The sequence below is a fragment of the Gymnoscopelus braueri genome (assembly GCF_963280865.1).
Source record: "Gymnoscopelus braueri genome assembly, chromosome: 24".
NCBI classification, from domain to species: domain Eukaryota; kingdom Metazoa; phylum Chordata; class Actinopteri; order Myctophiformes; family Myctophidae; genus Gymnoscopelus; species Gymnoscopelus braueri.
In genome coordinates this window covers 3,543,506-3,563,896 of record NC_137626.1, presented here as the reverse complement: position 1 = coordinate 3,563,896, position 20,391 = coordinate 3,543,506, and the positions used below count along the sequence as shown (strand labels likewise).

The following is a 20,391-nucleotide window of genomic DNA, read 5'->3' as shown; positions in this document are numbered from 1 at the left end:
TGGCAAGGTATGACAGGTGCCATACCGTGGCTCCAGAAGAAAAAAAAATCATGAATAGTAAGTAGCCTAATGCAGGTGTAAGATCATTGTGGTGTTTGTATTGTGTTTATCGGTATAATGCATAGTTTTCTATGCATTTCTGGGGTTTTGGGGGGTTTGACCCCCAATTTCTTTTTACGGGGGTCCCTTATTGAAGGATAGGTGTCCCTTATTTTAATCTCTGGGAGTTGGCAACCCTAACCTTGCCACACCTTAGCTTTTGCTGAACTGACGCCACTGTATAAGAGCCTTAACACACGTAAAACACACAAGGTAAAAACGTCATTGCACTTCTATACCACAGACACTGTTTCACTGAGCAAACTGAGAAGTCACGCTAACACTTATACGGAAATTCCAGATCTACAACCTTACAGTCATCAGGTGACGATGATGTGGGTGAGCTTGTAGATTTGCTATTATCGTAGGACAAAGTATAAATTATTGGTTCTCAAAGTGGGGTCCGGGGACCCCCAGGGGTCCTCAGGTGGGTTCCAGCGGGGTCCAATTAGTTAATGTAGCAGCACAATCATTTTAACCGCTTTATCCATTATTTTTACGCTGGCTGTTGAAAAATAGCAGATCTACAAGCTCAGTGCTGCCAAATACATATCAATTTGTGGGTCCTTGACATGAACAAGTTTGTGAACCACTGGTATAAATCATTGGTTCTCAAAGTGGGGTCCGGGGACCCCCAGGGGTCCTTGGAGTGGTACCAGGGGGTCCTCAGCAAAGTTAGTTAATATAGTGTCATAATCACTTTAACCATATTTTATAGTTTGGCTATTCAAAAATAGCAGATCTGCAAGCTCATAGCGCGGCACCAAGTGAGGTGCTATGAGCTTGTAAATCTGCTATTTTTGAAATCGTGAAAACTTCTGCAAATCTTTGAATGTATATATTCTTTTAAAGCGAACATTTGTAACTCAAATCTTTCCTTCTGGGGGTCCCTGGAACAAAATATTTTGAGATGGGGGGTCCGCAGCCAAACACATATCATTTTGGGGGTCGTTGTATGAAAAAGTTTGAGAAGCACTGGTATGAATCAGGCTTTACAGGGGGGCTTGTGTTTTCTCGATGACTCTCAGAGCGATGGTCTTGGTGGCCAGCAGGGCCTCGTTGCAGGCTCCTTTGATGTGAGAGGGAGGCAGCAGGAAGCCATATCTGCCCCTGTCCTGCAGCTCAAACGTGAAGGAGTACTTGATGCCAAGGTTGTAGGCCCAGTCGTCTGAGCCTCCAGGAGCCAGATCTGACCGAGAGAAGAGGAGATATGAGAACTTATAGGAGAGGAGAGGAGAGGAGAGGAGAGGAGAGGAGAGGAGAGGAGAGGAGAGGAGAGGAGAGGAGAGGAGAGGGGCAGATATGGCTTCCTGCTGCCAGAACTTAGAGGAGAGGAGAGGAGAGGAGAGGAGAGGAGAGGAGAGGAGAGGAGAGGAGAGGAGAGGAGAGGAGAGGAGAGGAGAGGAGAGGAGAGATGAGATGAGAACTTAGAGGAGAGGAGAGGAGAGGAGAGGAGAGGAGAGGAGAGGAGAGGAGAGGAGAGGAGAGGAGAGGAGAGGAGATATGAGAACTTATAGGAGAGGAGAGGAGAGGAGAGGAGAGGAGAGGAGAGGAGAGGAGAGGAGAGGAGAGGAGAGGAGAGGAGATATGAGAACATGAGGAGAGGAGAGGAGAGGAGAGGAGAGGAGAGGAGAGGAGAGGAGAGGAGAGGAGAGGAGAGGAGAGGAGAGGAGAGGAGAGGACTTAGAGAAGAGAAGAGGAGAGGAGAGGAGAGGAGAGGAGAGGAGAGGAGAGGAGAGGAGAGGAGAGGAGAGGAGAGGAGAGGAGATATGAGAACATGAGGAGAGGAGAGGAGAGGAGAGGAGAGGAGAGGAGAGGAGAGGAGAGGAGAGGAGAGGAGAGGAGAGGAGAGGAGAGGACTTAGAGAAGAGGAGAGGAGAGGAGAGGAGAGGAGAGGAGAGGAGAGGAGAGGAGAGGAGAGGAGAGGAGAGGACTTAGAGAAGAGAAGAGGAGAGGAGAGGAGAGGAGAGGAGAGGAGAGGAGAGGAGAGGAGAGGAGAGGAGAGGAGAGGAGAGGAGAGGAGAGGAGAGGAGAGGAGAGGAGAGGAGAGGAGATACAAGAGAAGAGAAGACATTATACATTATAGAGAAGAGAAGAGTATACTTTAGAATAGAAATGAATATGTTAGAATAGAGTAGAATATAGTGAAACAGAATAGAATCTAATACATTAGAGTAGAATAGAACATTTAAATTAAAAAAATCCTTGCTTTTCTGATGTTTCAGTACAGTATGTCAAAATGATGCCATCAAAAAGACACCGTCTATACTCACATATGGTGCTAGCTCCTGCACCATATTTGTAGGTCGTACGGTAATATCTCCTGATGTTCTGGGCAGCTTCTTGGGTCATCGCAAGCTTTAGAAACATACAAACAAGAACAAAAGATATGATGTGTTCACCCAAAAACACTGAAAGTCACTGCATAGAACAATGCTAAATATGCACAATGTGTCAATTTAACTCAATGAGTGTAACCCAGAGATTAATAATCAAATGTAACCATTAATGTTACTACAAGAGTATACAAATGTAACCATTAATATTACTACTAGAGTATACAAATGTAACCATTAATGTTACTACTAGAGTATACAAATGTAACCATTAATGTTACTACAAGAGTATACAAATGTAACCATTAATGTTACTACTAGATTATACAAATGTAACCAAATGTTACTACTAACTAGAGTATACAAAAGTAACCAAATGTTACTACTAGAGTATACAAAAGTAACCAAATGTTACTACTATAGTATACAAAAGTAACCAAATGGACCTTATTTGTATCCTCTCTGGGTTAAATGAACACTGAGGATTTTACTGCTTAAGTGTAAAAAGTAGGTTGCATTATTCACTAGCGTGATTTATTAAAAATATCAGATAAAGAAGAGTATAGCTGCATGCTGTTACAGTAGAGTAGCTAATTGATTGATTGATGTAGTTTATTTAGTAAGACATGAGAATAGTACATGACAGTACATAACCGTACATGGAAGTACAAATTCACAATACAAGGTCTACTAAACTGGAACTCTCATTAAGCACGCAGCTTGTTTAAGATGAGAACCCCATGCACACAAATCATGATGACATATAAGAGGCAGACAGATATACACACTACTATACAGAATGTCATACAATCAGCTTTCAGGTTACTGGTATGAAGAGAGAAAAAAATATATATATACAAAAGAGGAAAATGAAGGAGGGGGGGGGGGGGGTAGGGGGGTAGGGGGGGGGTAGGTTAATTGCAGCCTCCTGAAGGTGTATCTTTAGGGCAGTTTTGAAAGTGAGTAGGGTTTTACACTCCTTTACTCCTTTTGGTAGGGCATTCCACATTTTTGATGAATAGCATGAGAAGAGAACAAGTTCATTCCCTTAGTTGAGCCAAATCTGGGTTGAACATGATTTGTGGAGCTGCCTCTGGTGTTATGATCATGGACTTTAACATTAACATTTTGGAAGTATTTTGACAAATACAGGGGGATCCCAATGTTGTGGTGTATCTTGAAGACCAGGCCCATAGCAAGTTGCTGTACTCTGTCCTCAACCCTAAGCCATCCAATCCTAGCAAAATGAGCAGGGGTTAGATGGGTTTTATGATTGAGGCCAAGAAGTAGCCTTACAAGTTTGTTTTGGGATGTTTGGAGCCTTGTTTTTAAGGCCTTGGAGGTGTTGTGATACCATGAAGTGCATGCATAATCATAATGACCTTGAATGAGGGCCCCTGCAAGAATCTTCAGAGTATTCTTACTGACTAGACGATCAATCCTCCACAAATAGCGTGTTGTTTGGTTGACATTTTTTGTGAGGTTTGGATATTTGCACCCCCCAATCCTGCGCTGTGATTGGCCACCAGTGTACCCCCCTAACCCTGCACCGTGATTGGCCAATCACAGTCTATTCAGGACTGTGATTGGCTAGTGAAACATGACACATGTGCATAGCCCTATAAATAGGACTATGCACTTAAAAAAAAACACATTTATGTTTTTTTTAAAGTTAGGGGTGTACAATGGTTGGTCCACAATATTACTTTTCTTTAAGTGAACTTCCATCACTGTGATGACCACTGTGACCACACCGCCCACTTCACACTGGGTGTGATTTTTATCACTTTTTCTGCGTTTTTGTTACCAGAGATAGTAGAGCAGATAGTAGGAACAATCGTTCACTTTGTGATACAAGCGTGAAAATTGGCATGAACATTCCTTTAGGTCAACTCTTTGACTTTTTTAATCGAGCCACTCAAAAATCCAATATGGCCACTTGGCCAATATGGCCACTTGGCCACTTTCGTGGCCAAGTGGCCAAAACGGGCGGTACCTCCCTGTCCGAGGGTCGCCCGGCGCCGGCGGAGGGCTCGTTGGATCCGGGCCGGGGGTGCGCACGCGTCGGTGCCCCCCCCGGGTCCCTGGGTGGCTGCCCGGGCAAACTGCGGCCGAAAAACCCGGGAAAAAGTGTGAAAATCGCACTGTGTTTGCAGGCCCCGCGGGGTCGGGGGCTCTGGCCTCTCCCCTGCATGAAATTTCGCGTGGTCGGAAAGTGGCCACTGGTGCCAGCGGGTAGCTATGGAGCATGCCCGGAACCGGGGCATGTTCCTGGGGCAGTGTCGGCGCCGCGAGAGGCCCCAAATCCTGGAGGATTCGAGAAAAAAGCCAGGATTTCTTCAGAGTCCAGAGCTCCCAGGAAGCTCTGGGCCTCTCCCCTGCGTGAAATTTCGCGCGGTCGGAAAGTGGCCACTGGTGCCAGCGGGTAGCTATGGAGCATGCCCGGAACCGGGGCACGTTCCTGGGGCAGTGTCGGGGCCGCGAGGGGTCCCCTGTCCTGGATCTCCGCGTCGTACCTCCCCGTCACCTGCCCGTAGCCCAGGAGGCCTCTGGCTCACGCCTGCCTCCCTCCTTTGAAAAAGTCTCCCGGGCGAGACGCCGACTCGCTCCAGACCGTACCTATGGAGCCTGGCCGTCGCGAAGCCCGGGGCGAGGCTCCGTCTCGGGGCGGCCCCGGGTGCCCGAGCGGGGCGCCCGGTGGTGGTGGCCGTGGGTCCCTCTCCCCCCTCCCCGCGAGGGGGGAGAGAACCATGAAATTGGAGGCCTCTTCCCAGCGGGCTTATGGGAAGAGAGAGGCCTCCGCTCGGGCACGGCCGGGCGGACGGGCGCCCTGGAGGTCCTCGTGAAGCCCACGAGGACCTGGGCTCTGCCATGGCCCCCTCCTTTGAAATTCTCTCCCGGGAGTTTCGCCAACTTTTCCCATCCCGGTTGTACGGAACCGGCGTGCGGACGCCGACGGACGGGACGACGGCAGGCCCAAGAGAGGCCTCCGGTCGGACGCGGTCGGGCGGCCTGGCACCCTGGAAGTCCTCGTGAAGCCCACGAGGACCTGGGCTCTGCCATGGCCCCCTCCTTTGAAATTCTCTCCCGGGAGTTTCGCCAACTTTTCCCAGCCCGGATATATGGACCAGCGTGCGGACGCTGGGGACACGGACGGCAGGCCTGCCCGAACGCAGGGCCCCGCCGTCGGCCACTCTAGTCATGCACTGTGATCCACGGGAACCATGCCGCCCGCAAGGGCCGTGGAACCCGCTACTTTTCCCTGATAGAATGGCACTCGTAGCCCGCCTCTTGCAAGGGCCCCGCCGGCACCTCGTGTGCTTCGGTGGACGCTGCTTGCAGCCTGCGGGCCCGACCAGGCGCGGAGGGACCACGTGCGGAGAGGCCCCGGTGGCCCGTCCTCCGCACTCCTCCGCGGCCGACCCCGGCCTAGCGAGACCGAGACGCACCGTCTGCCCTAGTTGCCTTGCCACGGACCGCCTGAGGGCCCCGGCTGCCGGCCTCGCCTCGAGCCCCATCGCGGGGCTCGGCGAGGAGATCCGCACGCAGCTGGGGCGCACAGGCGCGCTCCGGAGACTCCGTTTCTCAAACCCTGCCTGCGTCGCGTACTCCGGCGACCGACTAAACAGCTGCGTAACGGGCCACTGGCACCCATCCCCTGTAACATGCTTTCGACCGGCTGAGGGGCAACGGAAGAAGTGGTGCCGACGCAGCGCGCGTCTCCGGGAGACACCGCCGCCCTCCTCCCGGGGGGCCTGGGCGGTCTCCGCGGACCGGCAATTCCACGGCGCGCGCCTCAGCTGGGCGCGACGTCTGCGGCGGAACAGGAGGCCTACAGACAAAACTGGCCACTTTGGCCACTGATCCACCTGTTCAGTCCTTCAGACACAAAAGTCTGAAGGCAGTCACAGCCTGCACCTATATAGAGGAGAGCTTAATTAGATAGTTGGAAACACCTGCTGACCAATTAACCCTCACAAATCCCTCCTCCACCCACAGCAGTTAAAAATAACTACATGTTCAGAAATCTTGAGATTTTCTTTTTAATTTCTATTGGTTTAATCCCCGATTTAGCCTATATCTTGTTTTTTTAATTGTAAAACATTAAAAACAGTTTAGAAAAAACTAAAGAATAATGTTGCAAATGTTCAGAAGTATACTAGGGGAGCTCTATTTGGTGTTTTGGTGATTGACATCACAAAAGCATAGGCAAAAATATGCTGAAAAGCTAAATCAGACACATTTTGGCAGCTATCTTTAAATAAATGGCCGCCATCTTTGATTTTCAAGTGGCTCGATTAAAAAAATCGATAAATGACCTCTAAAGATGATCTGTACCAAGTTTCACGCTTGTATCACCAAGTGAACGATTCTCCCAAAATATTGCTTTTAGCCGCTGCACTAAGAGGTTTGCCTCCAAGATGGAGCCCAGGTAGGTAATTTCATCCTTTCTTTTGATGACATCATCACCCACTTTGATCGTGAAACTCTCTGCCTTGCTAAGGTTAGGACTGGACCCAAAGAGGATGGATTCAGTTTTACCCAGGTGTAATGAAAGTTTGTTGTCAGAGAGCCAGATGCAGATCTTGTTGAGTTCGGAGCTGAGAGTTTTCTCAACCTGCAGCCTGTCCCTGTCCGAGACTAGCAGGGCCGAGTCATCTGCGAACAGGAACAGTTTGCAGTCACAGGCTGATGACATATCATTCACATATATCAGGAACAGTAAAGGTCCTAGTATACTTCCTTGTGGGACACCACAAGTCACAGGGAGGGGGGGGGGGACTGGGTGCCGTTTACTTCCACCACTTGCTCCCTCCCTTCCAGGTAGGATCTCATCCAGTTCACTGACGTATCATCAAAACCTATTGCTTTGAGCTTATTGATCATAATTGGGTGATTAACGGTGTCAAAGGCCTTCTGGAGGTCCAGCATGACCATGCCGCAATATTTTCCCTTGTCGACATCTTGTTTGATAGAGTCGTTCAAATAGAGAAGGCATGTGTCAGTGGACTGGTTTGTTCTGAAACCAGATTGGAATTTGTAGATTAGATTTTTCTCGGCAAGATACTTATCGACCTGTTCATAGACTATTTTTTCCATGACTTTCGAGATGGAGCTAAGAATAGAAATAGGGCGGTAGTTGCCAGGGTCTAATTTGTTTCCTTTTTTGTACAGAGGGGTCACCCTTGCTTTTTTGAAATTGTTAGGGACCCGTCCCTGTATGATGGAGAGGTTTATTATGTGGGTAATGATTGGAGCAATGGAGGCGGCTGAGTCTTTTAGAAATTTGGCGGGGATATTGTCGAGGCCTGTGGCTTTGTGTTGATGAAGAGCACTCAATTTTTTAAACACCTCTTCTGTTTTCACAGGGGAGAGTTTAAAATCATCTTTGCGTACACCCTGTTTTTCGTAAAATGAGTCAACATACTCTTCGCCATAGCACCCAGAGTGAGGGGGTAGTTTTTCAACCAAATCTGAGGTTATGGTCGTGAAGAATATGTTGAGGATTTTACTCACTTCATGTTTGGATGTGATGAGAGTGTCATTCACCTTGAGGCTTATGTTTGTAAACCTGGTTTTCAATTTCTTGCTGCAGCCTAGTAGGTTGTTGAATAGCTTCCAAAGCTCTCGTGGTTTGCTTTGATTTTCCTCAATTTTGTCATCGAGGAAGCTTTTTTCTGCTAATAGGAGCATGTTAACCTTGTTTCTTAGCTGGTTTTTTCTTTTTCAAGTTTAGCTACGTGGGATTCGAGACCCTTGTTAAAACACTTGGCGAGTTTGATCCTACCTTTATGAAGCTCAGAACACTTTTTGTTTCTGACTTTCATGGCAGTAAGGATGTCCGAATTCATCCATGGTACCGAGCGGGTTTTGACCCTGATGGTTTTCATGGGAGCCACACTGTCCAAAATTTGAATGAATTTGGTTTTGAAACCAAGCCAAGATTCGTCTACCTGTGTGCTGTTTAATACGTCGGACCAGTCCAGTTCCTCTAGCCTGTGATCTAAGTCCTCACTCTTATAGTTTTTGAGGTCTCTGATCGTGACTGATTTGTGGAAACCGGTCTTAGGTTTACGTTTCTTTCTGGTGCAGAAGATCATGTTTTGATCAGATATGCCACAGGTAGAAACACCACTATTGAGGATTTTGTCCTTGTCCGTTGTTAGAATGAGATCTATGGTAGTTTGAGTGGAAACACACAGCCTTGTGGGCTGAGTGATCAGCTGGTGGAATGAGTGCCGATGACAAAACCCCTTGAATGACTTATACACTGACGCTTCCTTACGGAGCATGTCTGTGTTAAAGTCACCAAGAAGTATCGTCTCCGCATATTGCACCTTAGCTAAACACTCCTCAAGTCTTTCATAGAAATCAGTCTGGTTAGGAGGTCTGTATATGGTACCGACTAGCACAGGTTTGGCATTTTTAATGGGGATCTAATACTTCAGTGATACTGAAAGTGGGGTCTGGGGACCTCCAGGGGTCCTTTAGGGGGTTCCGGGGGGTCCCACTGAAAAAAGACTAACCATTTTAACCCTATAGCCAATCTACAGTAGGCCTATAAGCTCAACACATGTTGCATCACAACGCATTGTAAATGTGCTATTTAAAAAAATAAAATCTGGAATACACGTTCTTCTTCTTGTATGGGGGTCCCTGGCACAACATATTTTCAGATGGGGGTCCATGACCAAATACAATATAAATTTGGGGATCACTGAAATGAACATGTTTGAGAACCATTCGTCTGAATAACGGCATAAAAGCTCCAAAAAAGAATCTTAAAAACTAAACCAAATGATCGCTGATGGAAACGCGTATAGCTCACCAGGTCGTTGTGGTTCTCCGCTACGTCGTGGCTGCAGGAGTAAGGGAAGAGCAGCATCTGTGAGTAGGAGTGGACGGACAGGTACATGAGGACGGAGTCCTTGTGCCTGCGGAGGAAGTTGGCCACGGCTTCGGACTCTGGCTCCGACTCGGGGAACTGACCGCAGTACGTCTCCAGACAGGGGTCGTGAGACGCACCCTCCGCTATAACGCACAGTGGTGGAGACACAAGTACCGTTAGTGCTCAGGTTTTATACTTAAAGGGACATTTCACAGATTTTGCATCAAACCCCTATTTTTATCTAGGTCTAGGACCCATAAACATGATCCTGTTTTTTTGTGTTTTATCTGTATTTTTAGATTTTTTATCCATATCCTCAGACACACTATGAGTCATTTGACTCATAGTCTCTTTATCTCACCTTATTTCCTCACTACAATGTAGACCACACCCCCACGCAGCCTCCCCTCCCAACAAGGAAGGGCAGTTCCCCAAAGCATTATGGTCATTGTAGTAATGCAGCAGTCCAGTCAAACCCCAGTCAAACACACAGACTTCTATATTTTTCTGGCCATAGGGTGCAAATTTCAAATTTTGCTACTGTTATCTACTACAAATATTATTAACATTGAGTGATTAAGTTCTTCCAGGGGTGAAATGCTCCTTTAAAGGGATAATTCACTTCAAAAATTACTTCAATCGATTACACACCCCATGAAGCCTTGACTTCATGGATATTGTTTTGTTTTTGTCAAATTCCCGAGCCAATAATTTGATGACCGGCGGTCTCTCCGGTAGTAGACTCAAATGCAGGTCAGTCTACTATACCGCCTCCGCCGGTCATCAAATTATTGTTAGGAATGCAACAAAAACAAGAAAGAACATTGAATTCAAGGCTTCATGGGTGTGTAATTGATAGAAAATAAGTCATTTTTGGGTGAACTACTCCTTTAAAGTATATCTCTGCTGTCCGGCAGCGACCAGCTAACTCCAAAATGTTCATTTTTCAGGAAATGAGGAGGTTTTGTTCATCATTGATAAGAACAGCTAAATGGACCTCCAAGCTCACAATGAGGTTGGTGGTCAAAGGGGGCTGGAGCATGGAGTCAGCAAAAAAAAAAAGCACATTTAAATACTTGTCATTGGTTCAATATTTTGTTTTATCAACACACAGACGTAAAGGGTGTTCAAAAGCACTGAGATTTATGGGGGAAAAAATCCAAAAGCGGAAAAATGGAGTTAGCTGGTTTCTGCCGGACAGCAACGATATATGTTTTTTATATACTAGTGTATTTTATGTTTTCGCAGAATATTTTTGCAGAAAATAGCCGATCTCCAAGCTCGTAGCTCGGAGCTTGTAGATCGGCTATTTTATGTATAGAGTATATACACTTTGGCAATTTGAAAATAGCCGATCTACAAGCTCACAATGCGTCGCAAAGCAACACATTGTACTTTGTACAACACATGTATTGAAACATGTGAGTACTTCTTCTCCCATCACTGGTAATGAAGAACATACTGTAGTCCTATTATCCTCATTAAGAGGACTTACTGCAGTATACTGTAGTCCTATACGCTCATTAAGAGGACTTACTGCACCAATTAGCATCAAAGTTCCTGTTGAGGTCGACTCCGATGCAGCGGCTGTCTCTGCTCTGAGATCGATTCTTCCTCCACATTCGTTTCTGCATGGAACAAAAACAAACCGACAAGAAAATAAGTCAAAAAATGCTCTCTGACAGCGTGCAAATGTAACGCGTCGCTCACTGGTCCATTTCATTTCACTTGTTCACTCTCAGAGTTAAATTAAAACTATAGGAATTGTACAGTGTACTGTATTGATGACAGTTACTGTAAAAGAAAGAAATAGCAGATGTACAAGCTCGCAGCACGTCACTTGTACATCTGCTATATTTAAAAATACATTTATTTGAAAAAATATCGAAAATGTTTTGGAGATTTTGAAAACATCCACAAAAGAAAAGCACAAAACATTTTCAGATGGCCAAATACATATCAATTTGGGGGTCCTTGGCACGAAAAAGTTTGCGAACCACTGGTCTATGCGGCACACAGGTCCCAAAGTTAGACACATGTATTTATTATTTAATAGAGTTCTTACTGTAGTCCATGTGTACTTGTATCCATCAGGGTTCAACACAGGCAGGACGTACACATCCATGTTGTCCAGTATTTTAGTGATGTCTTGGTTTACCTTGTAAAATGCCAGCGACTGTGGGGGCAAAAAATTAAATAATAATAACATTAAGGGCAACTGTTACTGCAACTTCACCGATTGGTTGAAATAACGCTTTATTCATTGAAATAAGTTCTGGATTGTATAGCGTTAAAGCCACACTATAACTTTTGAACCCGGTTTCCTGCGCAAGTGCTGAAATGTTTACCATTGAGCTAATAGAGCAGGCCTGCTTGCTCAGGGGATAAATTAAATCTGAACATCAGGTCAAAATTCATGTCAGATCCTGTGTCTAGGTGAGACATGACCTTTGACACGATCTAAACGTCTCAATAGAAGAGCAGGGAGACAAAATACAACCACCCCAATTATATAAGTTATATTGTATTAATATACTCTACTATACAGATTGGACAAAATTAAAATGTATTCATTAAAAAAAAGTGTTGCTTAACCCATGTATTAAGTGCATTCTGCAGTGTATTAAGCTGATCTGAGATATGTACTTACATATTGCACAAACCACAGACAGAAAGCTGGAGAGATCCACTCCCTGGCATGGATACCACAGTCTATCCATATGGCTTTCTTGTTAGGTCTGTCATCTACAGACAACTGAGGAGTAAACCACCCACACACACACACACACACACACACACACACACACACACACACACACACACACACACACACACACACACACACACACACACACACACACACACACACACACACACACACACACACACACACACACACACACACACACACACACACACACACACACACACACACACACACCTGGTTAGGTCTATCTACAGACAACTGAGAACCAGTGGTGTAAAGTAACTAAGTACATTTACTCAAGTACTGTACTTAAGTACAATTTTGAGTTACTTTGACTACTTTGAGTATTTCCAATTGTCTATAATTTGACTTCTACTCCGCTACATCTCAGAGGCAAATATTGTACTTTTACTCCACTACAATTATTTGAAAACTTTAGTTTAGTTACTTTGCAGATATAGATGATTACATTATAAAACATACATTAACCACTTTAGCCCTATTTTATACCCAGGCTATTTGAAAATAGCAGATCTACAAGCTCACAACAGATCTACAGGCTGCGACGCGTTGTGAGCTTGTAGATCTGCTATTTTCAAACATTTTGATATCAATACTTTTGTACTTTTTTCCAATTACTTGAAACAGAGTATTCTACATTGCAGTATTGATACTTTTGCTTAAAGGGGTAGTTCACCCCCAAAATAACTTTTTTTCTATTGATTACTCATACACTTTGTTTGAAAAAAATCTTCCTCCTAGTATAACCATAATACCTGATGATTATGTTTTAGGGGGGGGGGGGGGGGGGTAAATCACTGAAAATCACGGCACCCCGTCTTTAAGTAAAACATTTGAGTACTACTGCTGAGAACCACACACAAAAAAAAGGTGTACATTTGTACAGCGTTCAGTTTACACTTAGGATCTTAATGTGTAACATCATCATCATCATCATCATCATCATCATCATCATCATCATCATCATCATCATCGAGGGCTACTGTACCACCTTCAGAGCGTAGAGTGGTCTCTTCTCATAGGACGAGCCAATCAGAAGAGCTTTGACCTTGTCAGGATTCTCCTGCGTGGTCTTGTTGATCCAATGATAGATCTACAGAGGAGACAGCATGTACAGTGTTATACAGAACACACACATTAAGCATCGCTGTTGTCCACAACTGTCTACATACTCAGATAATAATGTTTATCTGGCCTGAAATCCACTCTAAATGATCCCATTAGGACCTGAAGAAGCATCTGTGTCACTTTTATTTGAGCTAAAAAAAAAGCATTATTTTACACGTTGGCTATTCAAAAATAGCAGATCTACAAGCTCATAGCGCGGTACCGAGTGCCGTGCTATGAGCTTGTAGATCTGCCCATCTTCTGGGGGGGTCCCTGGAACAACATATTTTGAGATGGGGGTCCGCGGCCAAATACATATCATTTTGGGGGTCCTTGACATGAAAAAGATTGAGCACCACTGATATAGAAACATACGATTTTCACAATACTGTTGGGATTTGGGAGACATGTAGAATCGGCTTCAGGTCTTAATGGGTTGTACAAGGGACATGCAATCCATGGGGCTGATTTAGATTTGTGTTACATTTATGTGCGTCATTGTGCATTGACAATACTGCTGACTAACTGTCTATGCCTGCACATTGGTACACCCATGGCTCTAGGAACGCATATACATCTAACACAGGGCTGCCCACACTGTTTTGACTTTAGAAGTACTTTTAAAATGACCAGTTCAACAAGATCTACCCACCAAAAAAAAGTATTATCCCATTGCCGAAAATACTTGAAGAATGTACCTGAGGGGGCTTTGGAAAAGCAGCGCTGGCGTTGCATATACTGTAAGACAAACGCACTTGGAATGGTAAATAGTGGGGGAAAAAACGTCTTCCTCCCATTCTGTATGGAAGTGGTAGGTTTTCGGGTTCTTTTTTGCCATGCACATTTTTTATAACGTTGTAATACCGTTATGTAGTACAGTGCGCAACACTTGAAAACAAAGCATTGTATTGGGGGTTTGCCTGCTATAGAAGCTGTGAAGAGAGCTGACTGGCCCCTCTTGTTGTCAATCAATCAATTCACCTTAATTCAAGTGGCAGTTGACAAAAAGAGGAGAAGTTTTGTGATTTTTGTTTATAAATATGTATTTTTTATATTTTAATTGGTATTTTTTAGGGGCATGTCATGTGGTCTACCTGCACAGCCTTTGTGATCTACTGGTAGATCACGATCTACCTTTTGGGCACCCCTGATTCTAACACAACCATTTATTTATTTGATTAGCTGCAGTGCATTGCTTAATGACAGGTTTTTACCCTTCTGCAATGTTTTACAAGTACAGGAAAACAATTACAAAATTGGCCTGGGGAGGTGAAACATACGTCTTCCAGACTGTGGTATTTCTCATAGTAGGACTGGCTGCTCCGTGGGTCTGTGGAGTAATTTCTGGTCTGCCTCTCTATCAGCTCCTCTGTGTTGTCTAGTAACAGCCTGAAAAATACACAACACTTAGTGTCTATGTGTAATAACAACCTGAAAACGCACTCTCTCTCTCTCTCTCTCTCTCTCTCTCTCTCACACACACACACACACACACACACACACACACACACACACACACACACACACACACACACACACACACACACACACACACACACACACACACACACACACACACACACACACACACACACACACACACACACACACACACACACACAGTGTGTCTATGTGTAATAACAAACTGCAAACAACACACTATAGGAGAGGGCTGAAGGACTGAATTAATTCGGGTCAAACCACAAGCAGGATGGTGTCAAAGGTCGTGTCCACAACCTAGACACAAGGATCTAAATGTCTCAATAGAAGAGCAGGGAGACCAGATACAACCACCAACCACCCCAATTGTATGTTAAGTTAAGTAATTTATATAGTATACTCTACCATACAGATTGACAACATAACGTGTTATTCACAAAATATGCACCAACATAGAACATGTGATTTTTGTTGTCGTTGAAAGAATGTACTTAATGAGGTATTGTCTTAACATGTTTTGACTCAATAAAGTATATATATATATATATTTTTTAAACATACTGGTGTGTGATGCTGTGTCTGTGCAGCAGATCCATGACGCCGTGTGAGCTGTTAGCCGGTACAAACAGGTGGACCTCACTGTCTTCTCTGATGTAGTGAGGAGAGGCAGGCTGCCACAGCACTGTCTGGGACACACACAAAAACACAAATATACACCAGTCATTTCACTCTGAGAGTGTACAAATGGAACCAAATGGACCCGTAAGGGTCCATTTGGTTCCATTTGTACACTCTCAGAGTTACAAGGGTCTGAAATGGTAAATGGTTTGTGTCTTTGATTTGTTTAGACTCTAAACAAATCAAAGACACAAAGTAAGTAAGTACGTAAGTAAGTAAGTAAGTATTAAAGTAAGTAAGTACGTAATTAAGTACGTAGATAAATAATGAAATCTACCTCGTATAGTGTGGACACACCAAAATGATATTTTTTCTGTTGATTAGTCACACCATGGAGACTTGAATTCATGGATTTTTGTTTTGTTTCTTGTCTCATTCCCAAGACAATAATGTGATGACCGGCAGCGGTTCCGGTAGGAGACACAAAGGAGTCTCCTTTGTGTCTCCTGCCGGAACGGCTGCCTATACCGGTCCGCTGGTCATCAAATTATTGTCTTAGGAATGAGACTAAAACTAAATAATATCCATGAATTCAAGTCTGACTAATCGAAATAAAAAAAATATTTTTTTTGGGTGAACTATCCCTTTAAACAAACAAACAAACAAACAAACACATACATGAATAAATAAATATACTACCTCATATAATGTAGAAACATTCTTCAGTACGTCTACTTGTTCTGAGGTGTGGGCTGTGATGGACAGAACCTGGTCACTGAATGACAGACAAAATGACAAAATGTGGACATTATTTATATTTATAAATGTGTAGAATTATTATTGTTTCATATGTTATTTTTGTGCCCAGACGACGCACATTCTGGGAAACGAATGAGAAACTGTCGTAATCAATATTGCCCCATAAGCACATAACAGTAGTCTGTGTGTGTGTGTGTGTGTGTGTGTGTGTGTGTGTGTGTGTGTGTGTGTGTGTGTGTGTGTGTGTGTGTGTGTGTGTGTGTGTGTGTGTGTGTGTGTGTGTGTGTGTGTGTGTGTGTGTGTGTGTGTGTGTGTGTGTGCTGATGTGTGGGGGCAGATTGTTTTACAGCATTGAAAATAGTTCTGTCTATTTAAATTCAAGCTATACACAGTATAATCTCATAAATCTAAATATAAAATAATGTGAACTTACTGTAACAGTGAGCAGTCTCCAGCCTGGAGGAGTTTGTCCAGGTTCATCATAATAACCACCAGGATCAGAACGGTCTTCATCATGGCGGTGATACTGTCTGTAGAACTAGCGTCAGATGTCTGTCAGGACATAGAGAGAGATATTGATTCAATCCCTGTTTGTTCTGAAGTTAAACTTTGATTTTTCTGAAGGGGAGGGGGTGGGGGGGAGTGGTGGAAGAGAAGTACTCAGACTTTTTTTTTTTTTTTACTTGAGTAAAAGTGGTAATAAGCAGAACCTACAGTAATACATATATCATTTTACTCTAAATCTGCAAAGTAACTAGTAAGAAGCCTCTGAAATGTAGAGGTATAGAAGTATACACAGCAGTGTTGATTTTGACAGCACATTTTGATTTAGTTATAGGAATAAGGTTGGGTTTAGGCATAGTTTACTGAGGTTACGTTTAGGAATACCAGGTGAATACCGCCGGATTTGCCCCGGGGCGACTGTGTTTTGGAGCGAGTGTTTTGGTGTTCGTCTGTAGTGGGAAACTGCGCATACATCCGCAATAATGCTATCAGGATCAGATTATTAGATATTATTATCAGATATTAGAAATATATTGGGTTTAGTACGAAAGAGGTTTTACTCTGGGAAGGTGAAATCTGACTCCTCCATTCATTGCACTGACCCAAGTTTATATATTTGTAGGCCAAAGACCTAGTATTTTGTAATGTGTGTATGTATGTGTCTGTCCCCACACACACGCACGCACGCACGCACGCACGCACGCACGCACGCACGCACGCACGCACGCACGCACGCACGCGTGAGGGACTAGGCCTCTTCCAGTTTTTTTAAATCCCGAAAGATTGTCAAAGAAGTTTGTTGTTGTCACACAACCTGGCTGGGTTAAGGATATAAACCCGACGATCGAATCTCTTATTAACGTGGCAGCACGGGATCACTGCCGCCCGTCCGAGTCTCACGGGGAATATCCTACATGACTGCTTGTGCACTGCTCGGTATGGGTTAAATAAATTAATATACAAACCCCATTCATGGCGATGTGATTGGTATCATAATATGTCATTCATGTAGGCTACAAGCCTACGTGACAAAGATTGTACCGCTACGGATTACATGAAAGACAGTTGGGCGTGTGTGTGTATGTGTGTGTGTGAGAGAGAGAGGCGTGTGCGTATGCGTGTGTGTGTGTGACTTGACAGGCAGCAATTGGCGAGGCGAGCCGGCGAAACTCTTTTGGCTTCCCATGCTTTATTTGGTCGTATTCTGGTTCTCCAATGTCGTAAAATCAGGGCGTTTCGAGAATATTTAAGGGCGTGTTATTTAAATGACGCTCGGTTTCAGCCGTGACATTTATCAAGGGAAGGCTCCGACCCAATGTACGCTAGGATTGGCTGTGTAGGATTCGTTGATAAATGTGACTTCGACGTTGGTGTACGGCCGAATATATGGACAAATATAAGCCGGTTTATACGCTCCGTTGATAAATGAGGCCCATTGTCAGTACATGCTTTGTCTTTCCTGTATTCTGCCTTGGAGAGTCGTATCCGTTGACTTGTGTTTCCATAAGGTTTGCACTTCCTGTTTACTGCTTGTATTACTATGTTTTGCTGTAAGCTTACTGCCTTAATAAATCCGTGAATTGAAACGATTCCGCTTGTGGTTCTGCATTTTGGGTTCAGTCATTCTGCATTCCTGACAGTATGTACTGACCTTTTCACCGAAAGGTGGTGGATTTTGAAAATGTGGTCACTCATCTCATAGCCTCTCCCCCTAAACTGCGTGCTGTACTCCAGAAGGAGATATTTATCCAGCAGCAGTGGTTCAAGGAGAGGCCATGGGTAAGACATGTTGTCCCCCACCTAGGCTGCACCAGCGCTCCTGTTTTCTGACCTAAAGGGGCGTGTTTAACATCTCCGGCGAGAGAATCCGTGTGATCCCATTGGTTCACCGATCTGTCCGTCAGCCCCCGCCCCGTCAACACAACATTATGAGCGACGCCCACTGCACTCTGGTTGGTTGGGGAAATGAAACACTTCCTATATCGGGTACACCGACGCGCTGGTCCAGGCTTTTATTTTTTAGCAAAACTAAACAATAAAAGCCTGGAGATCGAGGCTATCCCCCACCTGGATGTGGTCCGTGGGAGGCTTAAGGACTTGCTGCTGGCCTATCTCAGTAGCAGGGTCCAAATCCCTGTCTACCATGAGCCAGCTCCCCGGTCAGCTAGCCCCGGGCTTGCTAGCCCTGAATTGACTAGCGACCGGCCTGCTATCACTCAGCCTGCATCTCCAGATCCCGCCTGCCATGGTGCCGTGCTTCCTGCATCCGTCTCTCCATGGTTTGCCTTCAGTCCAGAATCCTTATGAGGGGTCTCATTTGGCCCTTTCTCCGGGGGACCGCGGGCCTGCCAGGAAAAGGCGTGGTCGCCATGGCCGCCTGCGCCACCAGGAACCCGTGCTACTCAGCATCCCAGAGCCCGTGCTTCCAAGCGTCCCGGAGCCAGAGCCCGTGCTGCCAGTTGTCCCGGAGCCAGAGCCCGTGCTGCCCAGTTGTCCTGGAGCCAGAGCCCGTGCTGCCCGTTGTCCTGGAGCCAGAGCCCGTGCTGCCCGTTGTCCTGGAGCCAGAGCCCGTGCTGCCCAGTTGTCCCGGAGCCAGAGCCCGTGCTGCCCAGTTGTCCTGGAGCCAGAGCCCGTGCTGCCCGTTGTCCTGGAGCCGGAGCCCGTGCTGCCCAGTTGTCCTGGAGCCAGAGCCCGTGCTGCCCGTTGTCCTGGAGCCGGAGCCCATCTCCACTGGTGACCTGTGTCAGCCCCCTTAGGGGTCTGTAAACATTCTGCCAGGGGGTCCAAATGGACCCTTAGGGGTCTGTAAACATTCTGCCAGTGGGTCCAAATGGACCCTTAGGGGTCTGTAACATTCTGCCAGGGGGTCTAAATGGACCCTTGGGGTCTGTAACATTCTGCCAGGGGGTCTAAATGGACCCTTAGGGGTCTGTAACATTCTGCTTATGTCAGAGTGTGTGTCTAACATATTCCTTCGCATCAAGATCGCCTGCCACACAGCCTTGTTGTTATAAATATTGTGCATATGTGTCACCACGACACTGGTTGCCAAGGAGACGAAAATTCTGTGACTTGATGTTTAAACTAAGACTAATCTGGAAGCTATCTGGAAAAATGATGGTCGCTGTCTGGCAGAAACCATCTCCATTTTTCAACTTTGTGTTATTGAACACCCTTTACGTGTGTGTGTGTTTTACAAATACTAGTCCTTACCCGGTGAAGTGCGCAGGCAAAATAATTACTGGTCTACCATAAGTCAGTCCACCTTAAGGCCAGGAGCTGATTTCATTAGCTTGTTTACTCCGTGACATCATGTGTAAAAAAATAGAAATACTCAAATGAAGAAACAGTACCTCAACATTGTGCCCTAATTACTTGAGTATATGTACTTAGTTGGGGGGGCGACCGTAGCTAAGCGGGAAGAGAGGCAGCCTGGGAAACAGACAGTCCCTGGTTCGAGTCCCGGTCTATGTGTCGAACTTCGAAGTGTCCCTGTGCAAGACAATTAACCCCCTAACTCAGTGGTTCTCAAACATTTTCATGTCAAGGACCCCCAAAATTATATGTAATATGCCGCGGACCCCATCTGAAAATATTTTGTGCCAGCGACCCAGAGAAGTGAAGATTTGTGTTAAAAGATTATTCAAAAATAGCAGATCTACAAGCTCACAGCGTGTCACGAAGTGTAGATGTAGATCTGCAGCTTGTAGATCAGCTATTTTTGAATAGCCAAAACAGAATGTGGATAAAGTGGTTACAATTATTGTGACGTTATATTAACACATTTTGCCCGGGACCCCACTGCTCCTGTTACGTATAGGATGATGGGTTGAATGCAGATAACACATTTCACTGTATGCAAACATACAGCCAATAAATATACAGTGACCGGACTGTGGATATTTATATAT

The 20,391-nt window shown here is 45.2% G+C and overlaps 1 protein-coding gene across 1 annotated transcript; it reads right to left on the bottom strand.

Annotated features, from left to right (window-relative positions):
* Positions 1-1,091: 1,091 nt before the first annotated feature.
* cpb2 (carboxypeptidase B2 (plasma)) lies at positions 1,092-18,625 on the bottom strand (the record flags this gene model as incomplete). The annotated part of the gene is made up of 12 exons (XM_080422011.1): positions 1,092-1,288; positions 2,373-2,457; positions 9,265-9,467; positions 10,862-10,952; positions 11,390-11,500; positions 11,975-12,079; positions 13,044-13,145; positions 14,440-14,548; positions 15,161-15,285; positions 15,917-16,007; positions 16,410-16,528; positions 18,548-18,625. The coding sequence occupies 12 exons, from the start codon at positions 18,623-18,625 to the stop codon at positions 1,092-1,094; spliced, it is 1,416 nt and encodes a 471-aa protein (XP_080278137.1).
* Between the last annotated feature and the right edge of the window lie 1,766 nt (positions 18,626-20,391).